Source organism: Oncorhynchus keta, chromosome 10 (genome assembly GCF_023373465.1).
Source record: "Oncorhynchus keta strain PuntledgeMale-10-30-2019 chromosome 10, Oket_V2, whole genome shotgun sequence".
Classification (NCBI taxonomy): Eukaryota; Metazoa; Chordata; class Actinopteri; order Salmoniformes; family Salmonidae; genus Oncorhynchus; species Oncorhynchus keta.
The window spans coordinates 7685543-7701701 of NC_068430.1; the positions used below are offsets into that span (position 1 = coordinate 7685543).

The following is a 16159-nucleotide window of genomic DNA, read 5'->3' on the forward strand; positions in this document are numbered from 1 at the left end:
CTTTCTCTCTCTTTCTCTCTTTCTCTCTCTCTCTCTGATGTCTCTCTCTCTCTCTCTGATGTCTCTCTCTCTCTCTCTGATGTCTCTCTCTCTCTCTCTGATGTCTCTCTCTCTCCCTCTGATGTCTCTCTCTCTCGCTGTTCTCTCTCTGTCTCTCTCCTTTTCGCTGATGTCTCTCTCCTTTTCTCTGTTCTCTCTCTCTCTCTCCCTCTGATGTCTCTCTCTCTCCCTCTGATGTCTCTCTCCTCTCGCTGTTCTCTCTCTCTGTCTCTCTCCTTCCTCTGTCTCTCTCTCTCTCTCTCTCTCTCTCTCTCTCTCTCTCTCTCTCTCTCTCTCTCTCTCTCTCTCTCTCTCTCTCTCTCTCTCTCTCTCCCTTCCTCTCTAATTTCCTTAAAATCATCACTAATCCAACATGACTGGATAAGTGAAAGCAGAAGAAAAAAACTGGTAAAAAATACATGTCCCAGGAAGAAAGGATAGGAAACCCTCTGTCCATTAACCCACTACCCCTCTGTCCATTAACCCACTACCCCTCTGTCCATTAACCCACTACCCCTCTGTCCATTAACCCACTACCCCTCTGTCCATTAACCCACTACCCCTCTGTCCATTAACCCACTACCCCTCTGTCCATTAACCCACTACCCCTCTGTCCATTAACCCACTAACCCTCTGTCCATTAACCCCTGTCCACTACCCCTCTGTCCATTAACCCACTAACCCTCTGTCCACTAACCCACTAACCCTCTGTCCATTAACCCACTAACCCTCTGTCCATTAACCCACTAACCCTCTGTCCACTAACCCACTAACCCTCTGTCCATTAACCCACTAACCCTCTGTCCATTAACCCACTAACCCTCTGTCCATTAACCCCACCCTCACTAACCCTCTGTCCATTAACCCACTAACCCTCTGTCCATTAACCCACTAACCCTCTGTCCATTAACCCACTAACCCTCTGTCCATTAACCCACTAACCCTCTGTCCATTAACCCACTAACCCTCTGTCCATTAACCCACTAACCCTCTGTCCATTAACCCACTAACCCTCTGTCCATTAACCCACTAACCCCCCTCTGTCCATTAACCCACTAACCCTCTGTCCATTAACCCACTACCCCTCTGTCCATTAACCCACTACCCCTCTGTCCATTAACCCACTACCCCTCTGTCCATTAACCCACTAACCCTCTGTCCATTAACCCACTACCCCTCTGTCCATTAACCCACTACCCCTCTGTCCATTAACCCACTACCCCTCTGTCCATTAACCCACTACCCCTCTGTCCATTAACCCACTACCCCTCTGTCCATTAACCCACTACCCCTCTGTCCATTAACCCACTACCCCTCTGTCCATTAACCCACTACCCCTCTGTCCATTAACCCACTACCCCTCTGTCCATTAACCCACTAACCCTCTGTCCATTAACCCACTAACCCTCTGTCCATTAACCCACTAACCCTCTGTCCATTAACCCACTAACCCTCTGTCCATTAACCCACTAACCCTCTGTCCACTAACCCACTAACCCTCTGTCCACTAACCCACTAACCCTCTGTCCACTAACCCACTAACCCTCTGTCCACTAACCCACTAACCCTCTGTCCATTAACCCACTAACCCTCTGTCCACTAACCCACTAACCCTCTGTCCACTAACCCTAACCCAATAACCCTAACCCTGTGTCTGTTTCTGTGTTGATTAAGGGTGGCCCGGCCACACCAGCTGTTCTTCAGTGGTGCTGTGAAGGGGGAGAGCGCTATGGAGACTCTGGACGACGTGGGCAGCGCTCTGGAGTTTGAGTTTACGGTGATATTGATTGATTGATCGTTTACTTTTATTTGACAATTAAAAGTAGCCAACAGAAAATATTACATGAACCGTTCCACCAATTCAGTGCCTTTTGAGAAGTGTAATTTGGTAAAAACAACAACATTTGATTTGACCTAGTTTTAACATTATGTCGTAAAGAGGACGTTCAACTGAATAAAAAAAAACATGTTTTCCCATTTCAAGATGTTAAAATAAAAAATGACTATAGTTTCTAGCCTGTCTATCTATGGGTAACATGGTTGACATGTTATGCTCAACCAGCTCAGTTGTCTACCACAAAACACCAGAAAATAGCCAACAAAAGAGTAGAACCATCTCACCTGCTTTTACAATATAATTTGACCATTAGATGTTCAATGTTTTCTGTTGAAAACAGCAATATTTAAAAAGGAATAGTGTTGTCACGCCCTGACCTCGGAGATCTCTACTTTGGTAAGGTCAGGGTGTGAGTTGGGGTGGGCATTTCTATGTGTTGTGTTTCTATGATTTTCTATCTCTATGTTTTGGCCGGGTGTGGTTCTCAATCAGGGACAGCTGTCTATCGTTGTCTCTGATTGGGAACCATACTTAGGTGTCTTTTTTCCCCCACCTGTCTTGGTGGGAAGTTGACTCTCTTTATGGCACTTTAGTAAGCATTTATTCAGATTTTTGAATAGTCTATGTGGTCTATTTTAATGCCAAGGGCACTTCAATAACAGGCTTTTAAAATGTAATATTGTTTCACAATTTCTACTTAAAATATCAAAGAGAAGCAAAAGGCACTCTTTTTTGTGGAACGACCCATATACATTGTAGGTGGCGCTGATGCACCATAACATTGGATGCCAACCACCGATAAACCCCACAGAAAAACAAGAAGAGGCTAAAAGAGGCAGTCAGGCACCGGTTTCCTGCAGTTCTGTTTACAACGGCGAGGGCAGGAATTTGGCAGGTGGGAGCGAAGGACACTGTGTGCTAGCTAGGACACCGGCGACACAGTAGCTAACTAGCTATGACACCGGTAGACAGGCGGGAGGTGGGGGGCGACACAGTAGCTAACCAGCTAGGACACCGGTAGACAGGCGGGAGGTGGGGGCGACACAGTAGCTAACCAGCTAGGACACCGGTAGACAGGCGGGAGGTGGGGGCGACACAGTAGCTAACCAGCTAGGACACCGGTAGACAGGCGGGAGGCGACACAGTAGCTAACCAGCTAGGACACCGGTAGACAGGCGGGAGGCGACACAGTAGCTAACCAGCTAGGACACCGGTAGACAGGCGGGAGGTGGGGGGCGACACAGTAGCTAACCAGCTAGGACACCAGTAGACAGGCGGGAGGTGGGGGGCGACACAGTAGCTAACCAGCTAGGACACCAGTAGACAGGCGGGAGGTGGGGGCGACACAGTAGCTAACCAGCTAGGACACCGGTAGACAGGCGGGAGGTGGGGGGCGACACAGTAGCTAACCAGCTAGGACACCAGTAGACAGGCGGGAGGCGACACAGTAGCTAACCAGCTAGGACACCAGTAGACAGGCGGGAGGTGGGGGGCGACACAGTAGCTAACCATCTAGGACACCGGTTGACAGGTGGGAGGCGACACAGTAGCTAACCAGCTAGGACACCGGTTGACAGGTGGGAGGCGACACAGTAGCTAACCAGCTAGGACACCGGTTGACAGGTGGGAGGCGACACAGTAGCTAACCAGCTAGGACACCGGTAGACAGGCGGGAGGCGACACAGTAGCTAACCAGCTAGGACACCGGTAGGAGGTGGGGGGCTACACGATATCTAACTTAGCTAGGACACCGGTAGGAGGTGGGAGGTGGGGGGCTACACGATATCTAACTTAGCTAGGACACCGGTAGGAGGTGGGAGGTGGGGGGCTACACGATATCTAACTTAGTTAGGACAGCGGTAGGAGGTGGGGGCGACACGATATCTAACTTAGCTAGGACACCGGTAGGAGGTGGGGGCGACACGATATCTAACTTAGCTAGGACACCGGTAGGAGGTGGGGGCGACACGATATCTAACTTAGCTAGGACACCGGTAGGAGGTGGGGGGCTACACGATATCTAACTTAGCTAGGACACCGGTAGGAGGTGGGAGGTGGGGGGCTACACGATATCTAACTTAGCTAGGACACCGGTAGGAGGTGGGAGGTGGGGGGCTACACGATATCTAACTTAGTTAGGACAGCGGTAGACAGTGTTAAAAAATATCAGATCATGCTTTTATTTCCCATTTGACACATTTTAAGCGCATAGACAATCAGGAGATTGGTGGGGAGGCAGGAACGCCCAGAATTGCGGGCCGCATCTCACACTATTGGATGAGTCCGAGACCTTGGACAAGCTCACAAATAAATCACATGAAAGCCAGTGAGGGCTATGGCAAAAACAGAGTATGCATTGTACTGTTTAAATGGCAAAATGATGCACCAGGAGTACAGCACAGGTACTCGCACGCACCAACAGACATTGTAACAATGATAAACAGCCCAATGGAAACCAAAGGGCACACTTATCAGTGGCAATAGGGGACAGGTGTGTGTAATGACGGAGGGATCCCGGGAAAATGTTGTCTGAGGTTGCAAAACAGTTACCAAGTCGGTGAGGATTAGCAAAGGCTCAATTGTAGGCATATTTCAAATAATAAAAAATATAAACATTTTATATTGACTGTGTTTCATTCAACTAATAAATCAATCCTCCATCTTTTGGTTAGGTGACCAACACTGGACCGTCCCTGCAGACTCTAGGCTCTGCCTTCCTCAACATAATGTGGCCTCATGAGCTGTCCAATGGGAAGTGGCTCCTGTACCCCACCGCTTTTCACTTCAAGGGCCATCCAGAAACCCACTGTAGACCACACACCTCCCTCAACCCACGGAAGTTCTCCCACAGCTCTCCTTCTGAAGACCAGCCACAGGCTACAGTACGTGTACTAGTACAGGAAAATACCTTTCTTTCTCTTTGCCAACAATGCATTAGTCAATTTCAATAGTACAAATAGTATACTATGAAGTAAAGTAGAACAAAAACATAGAAATAAGAAGAACACAAGAAAGTAAATAACAGACTGAGCAGGTGAATCCAGGTGAATCCAGGTGAATCCAGGTAAATCCAGGTGAATCCAGGTGAATCCAGGTGAATCCAGGTAAATCCAGGTAAATCCAGGTAAATCCAGGTAAATCCAGGTAAATCCAGGTGAATCCAGGTAAATCCAGGTGAATCCAGGTGAATCCAGGTAAATCCAGGTAAATCCAGGTAAATCCAGGTAAATCCAGGTGAATCCAGGTAAATCCAGGTGAATCCAGGTAAATCCAGGTGAATCCAGGTGAATCCAGGTAAATCCAGGTGAATCCAGGTAAATCCAGGTGAATCCAGGTGAATCCAGGTAAATCCAGGTAAATCCAGGTGAATCCAGGTGAATCCAGGTGAATCCAGGTGAATCCAGTTGGATCCAGGTGAATCCAGGTGAATCCAGGTGGATCCAGTTGAATCCAGGTGAATCCAGGTGGATCCAGGTGAATCCAGATGAATCCAGGTGAATCCAGGTAAATCCAGGTGAATTCAGTTGGATCCAGGTATCTCCAGTTGAATCCAGTTGGATCCAGGTGGATCCAGGTGAATCCAGGTAAATCCAGGTGAATCCAGGTGAATCCAGGTATCTCCAGTTGAATCCAGTTGGATCCAGGTGAATCCAGGTAAATCTAGGTGAATCCAGGTAAATCCAGGTGAATCCAGATGTATCCAGGTAAATCCAGGTGAATCCAGGTAAATCCAGGTGAATCCAGGTAAATCCAGGTGAATCCAGGTGAATCCAGGTGAATCCAGTTGGATCCAGGTGAATCCAGGTAAATCTAGGTGAATCCAGGTAAATCCAGGTGAATCCATGTAAATCCAGGTAAATCCAGGTAAATCCAGATGAATCCAGTTGGATCCAGTTGGATCCAGGTAAATCCAGGTAAATCCAGGTGAATCCAGGTAAATCCAGTTGAATCCAGATGAATCCAGTTGAATCCAGTTGAATCCAGGTGAATCCAGGTAAATCCAGGTAAATCTAGGTGAATCCAGGTAAATCCAGATGAATCCAGGTAAATCCAGTTGAATCCAGGTAAATCCAGTTGAATCCAGTTGGATCCAGGTGAATCCAGGTGAATCCAGGTGAATCCAGGTATCTCCAGTTGAATCCAGTTGGATCCAGGTGAATCCAGGTGAATCCAGGTGAAAGCTATGATCCCTTATTGATGTCACCTTTTAAATCCACTTCAGTGTAGATGAAGTGGAGGAGACAGGTTAAAGAAACATTTTTAATTCTTGAAACAATTGAGACATGGATTGTGTATTTAAGTGGCTGCTGTATTCATGTAGATGATGTCACCATATTCTAGGACTGATAGGAACGTCAACAGAATAATTAGCTTTCTACTATTAGGCAAGAGGCGGGGCCTATTTCTATAGAAGGAGCCCATATTTATTAGGCCATAAGTAGCAAATAGAAGTTTAAAACTTGTAATGTTCACAAGAACTTAAATTGATAAAAATATCTAACACAACATTAGGTGATAATGCATGGATTATTATGGATTTATAATCAGCTACAGGGAATTTGGAATTTTACATATACTTAGGTTAGACTCATTAAAACTAGTTTTTCAACCACTCAACAAATGTCTTGTTAACAAACTATAGTTTTGGCAAGTCGGTTAGGACATCTACTTTGTGCATGACACAAGTCATTTTTCCAACAATTGTTTACAGACAGATTATTTCACTTATAATTCACTGTATCATCATTCCAGTGGGTCAGAAGTTTACATACACTAAGTTGACTGTGCCTTTAAACAGCTTGGAAAATTCCAGAAAATGATGTCATGGCTTTAGAAGCTTCTGATAGACTAATTGACATCATTTGAGTCAATTGGAGGTATACCTGTAGATGTATTCCAAGGCCTACCTTCAAACTCAGTGCCTCTTTGCTTGACATCATGGGAAAATGACAAGAAATCAGCCAAGACATCAGAAAAAAATTGTAGACCTCCACAAGTCTGGTTCATCCTTGGGAGCAATTTCCAAACGCCTGAAGGTACCATGTTCATCTGTACAAATAATAGTAAGCAAGTATAAACACCATGGGCCCACGCAGCCGTCATACCGCTCAGGAAGGAGACGCGTTCTGTCTCCTAGAGATGAACGTACTTTGGTGCGAAAAGTGCAAATCCATCCCAGAACAACAGCAAAGGACCTTGCGAAGATGCTGGAGGAAACAGGTACAAAATTATCTAAATCCACAGTAAAACGAGTCCTTTATCGACATAACCTGAAAGGCCGCTCAGCAAGGAAGAAGACACTGCTCAAAAACCGCCTTAAAAAAGCCAGACTACAGTTTGCACCTGCACATGGGGACAAAGATCGTACTTTTTGGAGAAATGTCCTCTGGTCTGATGAAACAAAAATAGAACTGTTTGGCCATAATGACCATTGTTATGTTTGTAGGAAACAGGGGGAGGCTTGCAAGCCGGAGAACACCATCCCAACCGTGAAGCATGGGAGTGGCAGCATCCTGCTGTGGGGGTGCTTTACTGCAGGAGGGACTGGTGCTCTTCAAAAAATAGATGGCATCATGAGGAAGGGGAAATGATGTGGATCTATTGAATCAACATCTATAAACATCAGTCAGGAAGTTAAATCTTGGTTGCAAAATGGTCCAAAAACGGTGTAAAAACTCAAACGAAGTTTATTCACCACTGGGTCATACAGCCGCAGAGACATGATTACACAAGAACATATATTTATAACCTTCTAATAGGTCAACGTCGTACACATCTAGACAGCCAATACGTCTCTGTTGCTAGGCAGGAATTGAATTGTTTCCTCTCACTGGTGTAGTCACAGCCCTGTCTGTTACTACAACCTTTTGTGGGCGTGGGAGTGTGTGTGTGTGAGATTGTACTGCAGTAGGAGAGATGTTATGGTGGGCCTCTCTGGCCGCTTTCCCAGACGTTTCTGCATCTGTTGATTTGATCCGGAGACACATTCCTCACTACTCCCCCATTCCGCAGACGGTCTGCCATATCAGAGTGCCTTTCACCTCCCTCTTCAGAAATATGAAACAGATTTTGAAGTTTGCTACTCTCAAGTCCTTTTCCATATTTCTTCGTCCCATCTACCCTTCATTGACCCCAACACATGCATTCCTGATACATGTAACTTCATTCATGACTTCTAGTGTGGTAACTTGAATCAGTACATTTCAAGCTAGAGTCTAACCATAGCAAGTGTTTTCTTTGCAGCTGGCCTATCGAAGGGGAAATCTCTCAGTTCTGCCCCCCAGGACAAGACTCGTGACAATAAACGTCAACCTGCTTGTTGTGTTTACTTGGAAACATCCAAAACAAGCAAAATAGATTTTTTTTTATTTTTTTATATTCACCTCAGTCTACAAACAAGTGCACCGGAAGAAATTGTCCAAGTCTTCAATTTACACAACTCTGTGGATTATAATAAACAAGTTATTGTTTCCTGTCCCCGTGAACAGTTCAGGAGGAAGGTGCGATCCCACCCGGACGACGAGGGGCATGTGATGACCAAGGGCAGTCTGGGTAGGACCACGCCCGCTGTGGCTGCCTCAGAGAGACGGAAGTCACTCAAACTGGTGAGGGAGGGAGGGAGGGAGGGAGAGGGGGGAGAGAGGAGGGGAAAGAGAGAGGGGGTGGGAGGTGGGAGGGAGGAGGGTGAGTGGGGAGAGAGGAGGGGAGAGAGGAGGGAGAGAGGAGGGGAGAGAGGAGAGAGAGAGGAGGGGAGAGAGGGAGGGAGAGGAGAGAGGGAGGGAGAGGTGAGAGAGGAGGGAGAGGGGAGGGAGAGAGGAGGGGAGAGAGGGAGGGAGAGGGGGAGAGAGGAGGGGAGGGAGGGAGGGAGAGGAGGGGAGAGAGGAGGGGAGAGAGAGAGGGGTGGGAGGTGGGAGGGAGGAGGGTGAGGGAGGGGAGATGGAGGATAGGGGGAGAGAGAGGGGGAGAAGGTGGGGGAGAGGGAGAGGGAGAGGGAGGAGAGAGGTAGGAGGGGGAGGGAGGGGAGATGGAGGGGAGAGTGGGATAGGGAGAAGGGGATAAGAGGGGAGAGAGGGAGGGGGGAGAGAGGGCGGGGGATAGGAGGGAGGGGGGATAGGGGGAGAGAGGGAGGGGGAAAGAGGGAGGGGGATAGGAGGGAGGGGGGATAGGGGGAGAGAGGGAGATGGGGGTAGGGGGAATGGGAGAAGGGAGAGAAACAGAGGTAGGAGGGGGGTTGTAAACCAAATGTCAGATTCAGTTGACCTGCACAGTAGAAATAAGCTTCAAACCCTAAGAGTCCTGCACACAATGCACAGCATCCTTACTGCTAGTTTGACTGGGCAGGGAAGGGGGATACCTAGTCAGTTGTGCAACTGAATTGTGTCTTCCGCATTTAACCCCCAACCCCTCTGAATCAGAGATTGAATACCGACCCTGCTATTCTCATCACTTGTCCCCCCCGTTTGTCTGTAGGACTGTCTGCTGGGTTCAGCGCGTTGCGTCCTTTTCCAGTGTCCTCTCCTCAGCTTCTCCGGCTCTGCTGTCCTCAAGATCCAGGGACGTTTGTGGAACAGCACCTTCCTGGAGGTAAAACACCACGTCACTTATCACAGTGTGTTAATAAAGACTACTGTTCCCATAATGCAATGCATTACATGCAGAGAGGGAGGGGGGATAGGGGGGAGAGAGGGAGGGGGATAGGGGGAGAGAGGGAGGGGGATATGGGGAGAGAGGGAGATGGGGATAGGGGGAGAGAGGGGAGATAGGGAGGGGGTGGGAGGATAGGGGGAGAGAGGGAGATGGGGATAAGCGGGAGGGGGGAGAGAGGGAGATGGGGTATAGGGGGAGAGAGGGAGTAGGGGAGAGAGGGAGGGGGGATATGGGGAGAGAGGGAGATGGGGATATGGGGAGAGAGGGAGGGGGATATGGGGAGAGAGGAGATGGGGGATATGGGGAGAGAGGGAGGGGGATATGGGGGAGAGAGGGAGATGGGGGATATGGGGAGAGAGGGAGATGGGGGATATGGGGAGAGAGGAGGGGGATATGGGGAGAGAGGGAGATGGGGGATATGGGGAGAGAGGGAGGGGGATATGGGGAGAGAGGGGGGGGATATGGGGGAGAGGGAGATGGGGGATATGGGGAGAGAGGGAGATGGGGGGATATGGGGAGAGAGGGGAGGGGGATATGGGGAGAGAGGGAGATGGGGGATATGGGGAGAGAGGGAGGGGGATATGGGGAGAGAGGGAGAGAGGGAGGGGGATATGGGGAGAGAGGGATAAGGGGAGGGGGAGAGAGGGAGATGGGGATATGGGGAGAGAGGGAGATGGGGATATGGGGAGAGAGGGAGATGGGGATATGGGGAGAGAGGGAGGGGGGATATGGGGAGAGAGGGAGATGGGGGATATGGGGAGAGAGGGAGATGGGGGATATGGGGAGAGAGGGAGGGAGGGAGAGAGGGAGGGGGATATGGGGAGAGAGGGAGATGGGGGAGAGAGGGAGGGAGGGAGAGAGGGAGGGGGATATGGGGAGAGAGGGAGGGAGGGAGAGAGGGAGGGGATATGGGGAGAGAGGGAGATGGGGGATATGGGGAGAGAGGGAGGGAGGGAGAGAGGGAGGGGGATATGGGGAGAGAGGGAGATGGGGGATATGGGGAGAGAGGGAGGGAGGGAGAGAGGGAGGGGGATATGGGGAGAGAGGGAGATGGGGGATATGGGGAGAGAGTAAATAAATAATAAATGCATTGTCATTTAAATCTAAAATCCTTAGTTACGACATCAAGATTTGGTCTGGAATACTATTTAAATGATTGTTGAAGAATATAACTTATACATGTTTCATGACCTCAGTTCAACTGTCACACTCCGTGAGAACCCAAAATATAAACTTGTTTTATTCCAATGTTTGTAAACAATTTGAATGTAAACAAAACACTATGTATAGCCTCAACACATGGTAAACACATGGTAAACACATGGTAAAGCTATACTATATCGTGGATGGTCAGTCCTTGCATCCATAGCGCTGGCTGTGAAATATGATGTCACGGTCGTCGTAAGAAGCGGACCAAAGCACAGCGTGGTGTGAAAGCATCATTTTAATGGATGACGAAAACACGAAGTAAACTGAACAAAAAAATAAATGAACAACAACCGTGAAGCTATATACCAAAATGTGCTGACACAAGCACCTAACATAGACAATCACCCACCACCCACAATGACAAAACAGGCTACCAATATATGGTTCCCAATCAGAGACAATGACTAACACCTGCCTCTGATTGAGAACCATATCAGGCCAAACACAGAAACAGACAAACTAGACACACAACATAGAATGCCCACTCAGATCACACCCTGACCAAACAAAACATAGAAACATACAAAGCAAACTATGGTCAGGGTGTGACAAATATTCCTTCCCAGGGTCCGAGACTTGGTTTATCTCGCCATGCCAGTCTATGCCAGTCTATGCCAGTCTATGCCAGTCTATGCCAGTCTATGCCAGTCTATGCTATCAGATAATATTTATCCCCATCGAGTTATGAGGGGGTCGCTGATGAATTTACTCTTTCCTTCTCTCTCTCTTCTCTCTGTCTTCTCTCTCTCTTCTCTCTGTCTTCTCTCTTCTTCTCTCTTCTCTCTGTCTTCTCTCTCTCTTCTCTCTTCTTCTCTCTCTTCTCTCTTCTCTCTCTCTTCTCTCTCTCTTCTCTCTCTCTTCTCTCTCTCTTCTCTCTCTCTTCTCTCTCTCTTCTCTCTCTTCTCTCTCTTCTCTCTCTCTTCTCTCCTCTCTCTCTCTCTCTTCTCTCTCTCTTCTCTTCTCTCTCTCTTCTCTGTCTCTCTCTCTCTCTTCTCTGTCTTCTCTCTCTCTTCTCTCTGTCTTCTCTCTCTCTCTTCTCTCTCTCTTCTCTCTGTCTTCTCTCTCTTTTCTCTTTCTCTCTTCTTCTCTCTCTTCTCTCTCTCTTCTCTCTCTCTTCTCTCTCTCTCTCTTCTCTCTCTCTTCTCTCTCTCTTCTCTCTTCTCTCTCTCTTCTCTCTGTCTTCTCTCTCTCTTCTCTCTCTCTTCTCTCTCTCTTCTCTCTCTCTTCTCTCTCTCTTCTCTCTCTCTTCTCTCTGTCTTCTCTCTCTCTTCTCTCTGTCTTCTCTCTCTCTTCTCTCTTCTTCTCTCTTCGTCTATCTCTCTCTTTCTCTTCTTCTCGTCTATCTTCTCTTTTCTCTTCTCTCTCTCTTCTCTCTCTGTCTTCTCTCTCTCTTCTCTCTGTCTCTCTCTCTCTCTGTCTTCTCTTTCTCTCTCTCTCTCTCTTCTCTCTCTTCTCTCTCTCTTCTCTCTCTCTTCTCTCTGTCTTCTCTCTCTCTTCTCTCTGTCTTCTCTCTCTCTTCTCTCTTCTCTCTCTTCGTCTATCTCTCTGTCTTTTCTCTTCTCTCTCTTCTCTCTGTCTTCTTCTCTCTTCTTCTCTCTCTTCTCTCTCTTATTCTCCCTCTTCTTCTCTTCTCTCTCTCTTCCCTCTCTCTTCCTCGTCTCTCTTCTTCTCTCTTCTTCTCTCTCTCTCTCTTCTCTCAGGAGTTCCCATCAGTCAGTGCTCTGGAGCTGCTGGTAAGAGCCAACATCACAGTCAAGTCGAGCATCAAACACCTGGTGCTGAGGGATGCTGCCGCACAGGTAACACACACACACACACTTAATTATTCACATGAATAACTAGGGTCAGGCTTTCCCTGACCATGGCGCTGAGCTCTAACTACTAGTGACACATACACAGTAAAGACACTTTACAATAAAACACTCATTACTTTATATGACTGTGTTTCCCCTGTAGATCCCAGTGATGATTTACCCAGAGGTTGGTCTGACTGCCCAGTACTCGATCCCTTGGTGGTGGATTCTCATAGCCATCCTGGCTGGTATCCTGGTGTTGTCCCTGATGGTCTGCATCCTCTGGAAGGTACCAACACCTAGTATAACACACAATAAGCACCTCTATTACTGTTCCTATATATCTCTATTATCCTGGTGCTGTCTCTGCTGGTCTGCATCCTCTGGAAGGTACCAACACCTAGTATAACACACAATAAGCACCTCTATTACTGTTCCTATATATCTCTATTATCCTGGTGCTGGCTCTGCTGGTCTGCATCCTCTGGAAGGTACCAACACCTAGTATAACACACAATAAGCACCTCTATTACTGTTCCTATATATCTCTATTATCCTGGTGCTGGCTCTGCTGGTCTGCATCCTCTGGAAGGTACCAACACCTAGTATAACACACAATAAGCACCTCTATTACTGTTCCTATATATCTCTATTATCCTGGTGCTGTCTCTGCTGGTCTGCATCCTCTGGAAGGTACCAACACCTAGTATAACACACAATAAGCACCTCTATTACTGTTCCTACATATCTCTATTATCCTGGTGCTGTCTCTGCTGGTCTGCATCCTCTGGAAGGTACCAACACCTAGTATAACACACAATAAGCACCTCTATTACTGTTCCTATATATCTCTATTATCCTGGTGCTGTCTGCTCTACCAACACCTGGTCTGCATCCTCTGGAAGGTACCAACACCTAGTATAACACACAATAAGCACCTCTATTACTGTTCCTAGATATCTCTATTATCCTGGTGCTGGCTCTGCTGGTCTGCATCCTCTGGAAGGTACCAACACCTAGTATAACACACAATAAGCACCTCTATTACTGTTCCTATATATCTCTATTATCCTGGTGCTGTCTCTGCTGGTCTGCATCCTCTGGAAGGTACCAACACCTAGTATAACACACAATAAGCACCTCTATTACTGTTCCTATATATCTCTATTATCCTGGTGCTGTCTCTGCTGGTCTGCATCCTCTGGAAGGTACCAACACCTAGTATAACACACAATAAGCACCTCTATTACTGTTCCTATATATCTCTATTATCCTGGTGCTGGCTCTGCTGGTCTGCATCCTCTGGAAGGTACCAACACCTAGTATAACACACAATAAGCACCTCTATTACTGTTCCTACATATCTCTATTATCCTGGTGCTGTCTCTGCTGGTCTGCATCCTCTGGAAGGTACCAACACCTAGTATAACACACAATAAGCACCTCTATTACTGTTCCTACATATCTCTATTATCCTGGTGCTGGCTCTGCTGGTCTGCATCCTCTGGAAGGTACCAACACCTAGTATAACACACAATAAGCACCTCTATTACTGTTCCTATATATCTCTATTATCCTGGTGCTGGCTCTGCTGGTCTGCATCCTCTGGAAGGTACCAACACCTAGTATAACACACAATAAGCACCTCTATTACTGTTCCTATATATCTCTATTATCCTGGTGCTGTCTCTGCTGGTCTGCATCCTCTGGAAGGTACCAACACCTAGTATAACACACAATAAGCACCTCTATTACTGTTCCTACATATCTCTATTATCCTGGTGCTGTCTCTGCTGGTCTGCATCCTCTGGAAGGTACCAACACCTAGTATAACACACAATAAGCACCTCTATTACTGTTCCTACCTAGTATATCTCTATTATCCTGGTGCTGGCTCTGCTGGTCTGCATCCTCTGGAAGGTACCAACACCTAGTATAACACACAATAAGCACCTCTATTACTGTTCCTACATATCTCTATTATCCTGGTGCTGTCTCTGCTGGTCTGCATCCTCTGGAAGGTACCAACACCTAGTATAACACACAATAAGCACCTCTATTACTGTTCCTACATATCTCTATTATCCTGGTGCTGTCTCTGCTGGTCTGCATCCTCTGCACCTCTATTACTGAAGGTACCAACACCTAGTATAACACACAATAAGCACCTCTATTACTGTTCCTACATATCTCTATTATCCTGGTGCTGTCTCTGCTGGTCTGCATCCTCTGGAAGGTACCAACACCTAGTATAACACACAATAAGCACCTCTATTACTGTTCCTACATATCTCTATTATCCTGGTGCTGTCTCTGCTGGTCTGCATCCTCTGGAAGGTACCAACACCTAGTATAACACACAATAAGCACCTCTATTACTGTTCCTACATATCTCTATTATCCTGGTGCTGTCTCTGCTGGTCTGCATCCTCTGGAAGGTACCAACACCTAGTATAACACACAATAAGCACCTCTATTACTGTTCCTACATATCTCTATTATCCTGGTGCTGTCTCTGCTGGTCTGCATCCTCTGGAAGGTACCAACACCTAGTATAACACACAATAAGCACCTCTATTACTGTTCCTACATATCTCTATTATCCTGGTGCTGGCTCTGCTGGTCTGCATCCTCTGGAAGGTACCAACACCTAGTATAACACACAATAAGCACCTCTATTACTGTTCCTACATATCTCTATTATCCTGGTGCTGTCTCTGCTGGTCTGCATCCTCTGGAAGGTACCAACACCTAGTATAACACACAATAAGCACCTCTATTACTGTTCCTACATATCTCTATTATCCTGGTGCTGGCTCTGCTGGTCTGCATCCTCTGGAAGGTACCAACACCTAGTATAACACACAATAAGCACCTCTATTACTGTTCCTACATATCTCTATTATCCTGGTGCTGTCTCTGCTGGTCTGCATCCTCTGAAGGTACCAACACCTAGTATAACACACAATAAGCACCTCTATTACTGTTCCTACATATCTCTATTATCCTGGTGCTGTCTCTGCTGGTCTGCATCCTCTGGAAGGTACCAACACCTAGTATAACACACAATAAGCACCTCTATTACTGTTCCTACATATCTCTATTATCCTGGTGCTGTCTCTGCTGGTCTGCATCCTCTGGAAGGTACCAACACCTAGTATAACACACAATAAGCACCTCTATTACTGTTCCTACATATCTCTATTATCCTGGTGCTGTCTCTGCTGGTCTGGAAGGTATACACCTAGTATAACACACAATAAGTAGAAGATACAACACATATCATATGACTCTCCTGTACCTATGGTACATTAATTACTGTACCTACATACAGTACATATAGAAATACACAAGTATGTGGACACCCCTTCAGATTAGTTGATTCAGCTATTTCAGATGTAAAAAAAAGTCTAGTCCATCTCTCTTCTCTAGTCCATCTCTCTTCTCTAGTCCATCTCTCCTCTCTTCTCTAGTCCATCTCTCCTCTCTTCTCTAGTCCATCTCTCCTCTCTTCTCTAGTCCATCTCTCTTCTCTAGTCCATCTCTCCTCTCTTCTCTAGTCCATCTCTCTCTCTCTTCTCTAGTCCATCTCTCTTCTCTAGTCCATCTCTCCTCTCCTCCTCTAGTCCATCTC

General features: G+C 47.1%; 1 protein-coding gene across 1 annotated transcript in view; it reads left to right on the forward strand.

The window, feature by feature from the left end:
* itga7 (integrin, alpha 7) overlaps window positions 1-16159 on the forward strand; it is a 79626-nt gene that overhangs the window by 31171 nt on the left and 32296 nt on the right. The window contains exons 14-19 of the mRNA XM_052528617.1: window positions 1714-1816; window positions 4549-4758; window positions 8365-8481; window positions 9347-9460; window positions 12433-12531; window positions 12689-12814. Of these exons, the coding sequence (XP_052384577.1) occupies window positions 1714-1816; window positions 4549-4758; window positions 8365-8481; window positions 9347-9460; window positions 12433-12531; window positions 12689-12814 (769 nt within the window). The remainder of the gene's footprint in view (window positions 1-1713; window positions 1817-4548; window positions 4759-8364; window positions 8482-9346; window positions 9461-12432; window positions 12532-12688; window positions 12815-16159) is intronic.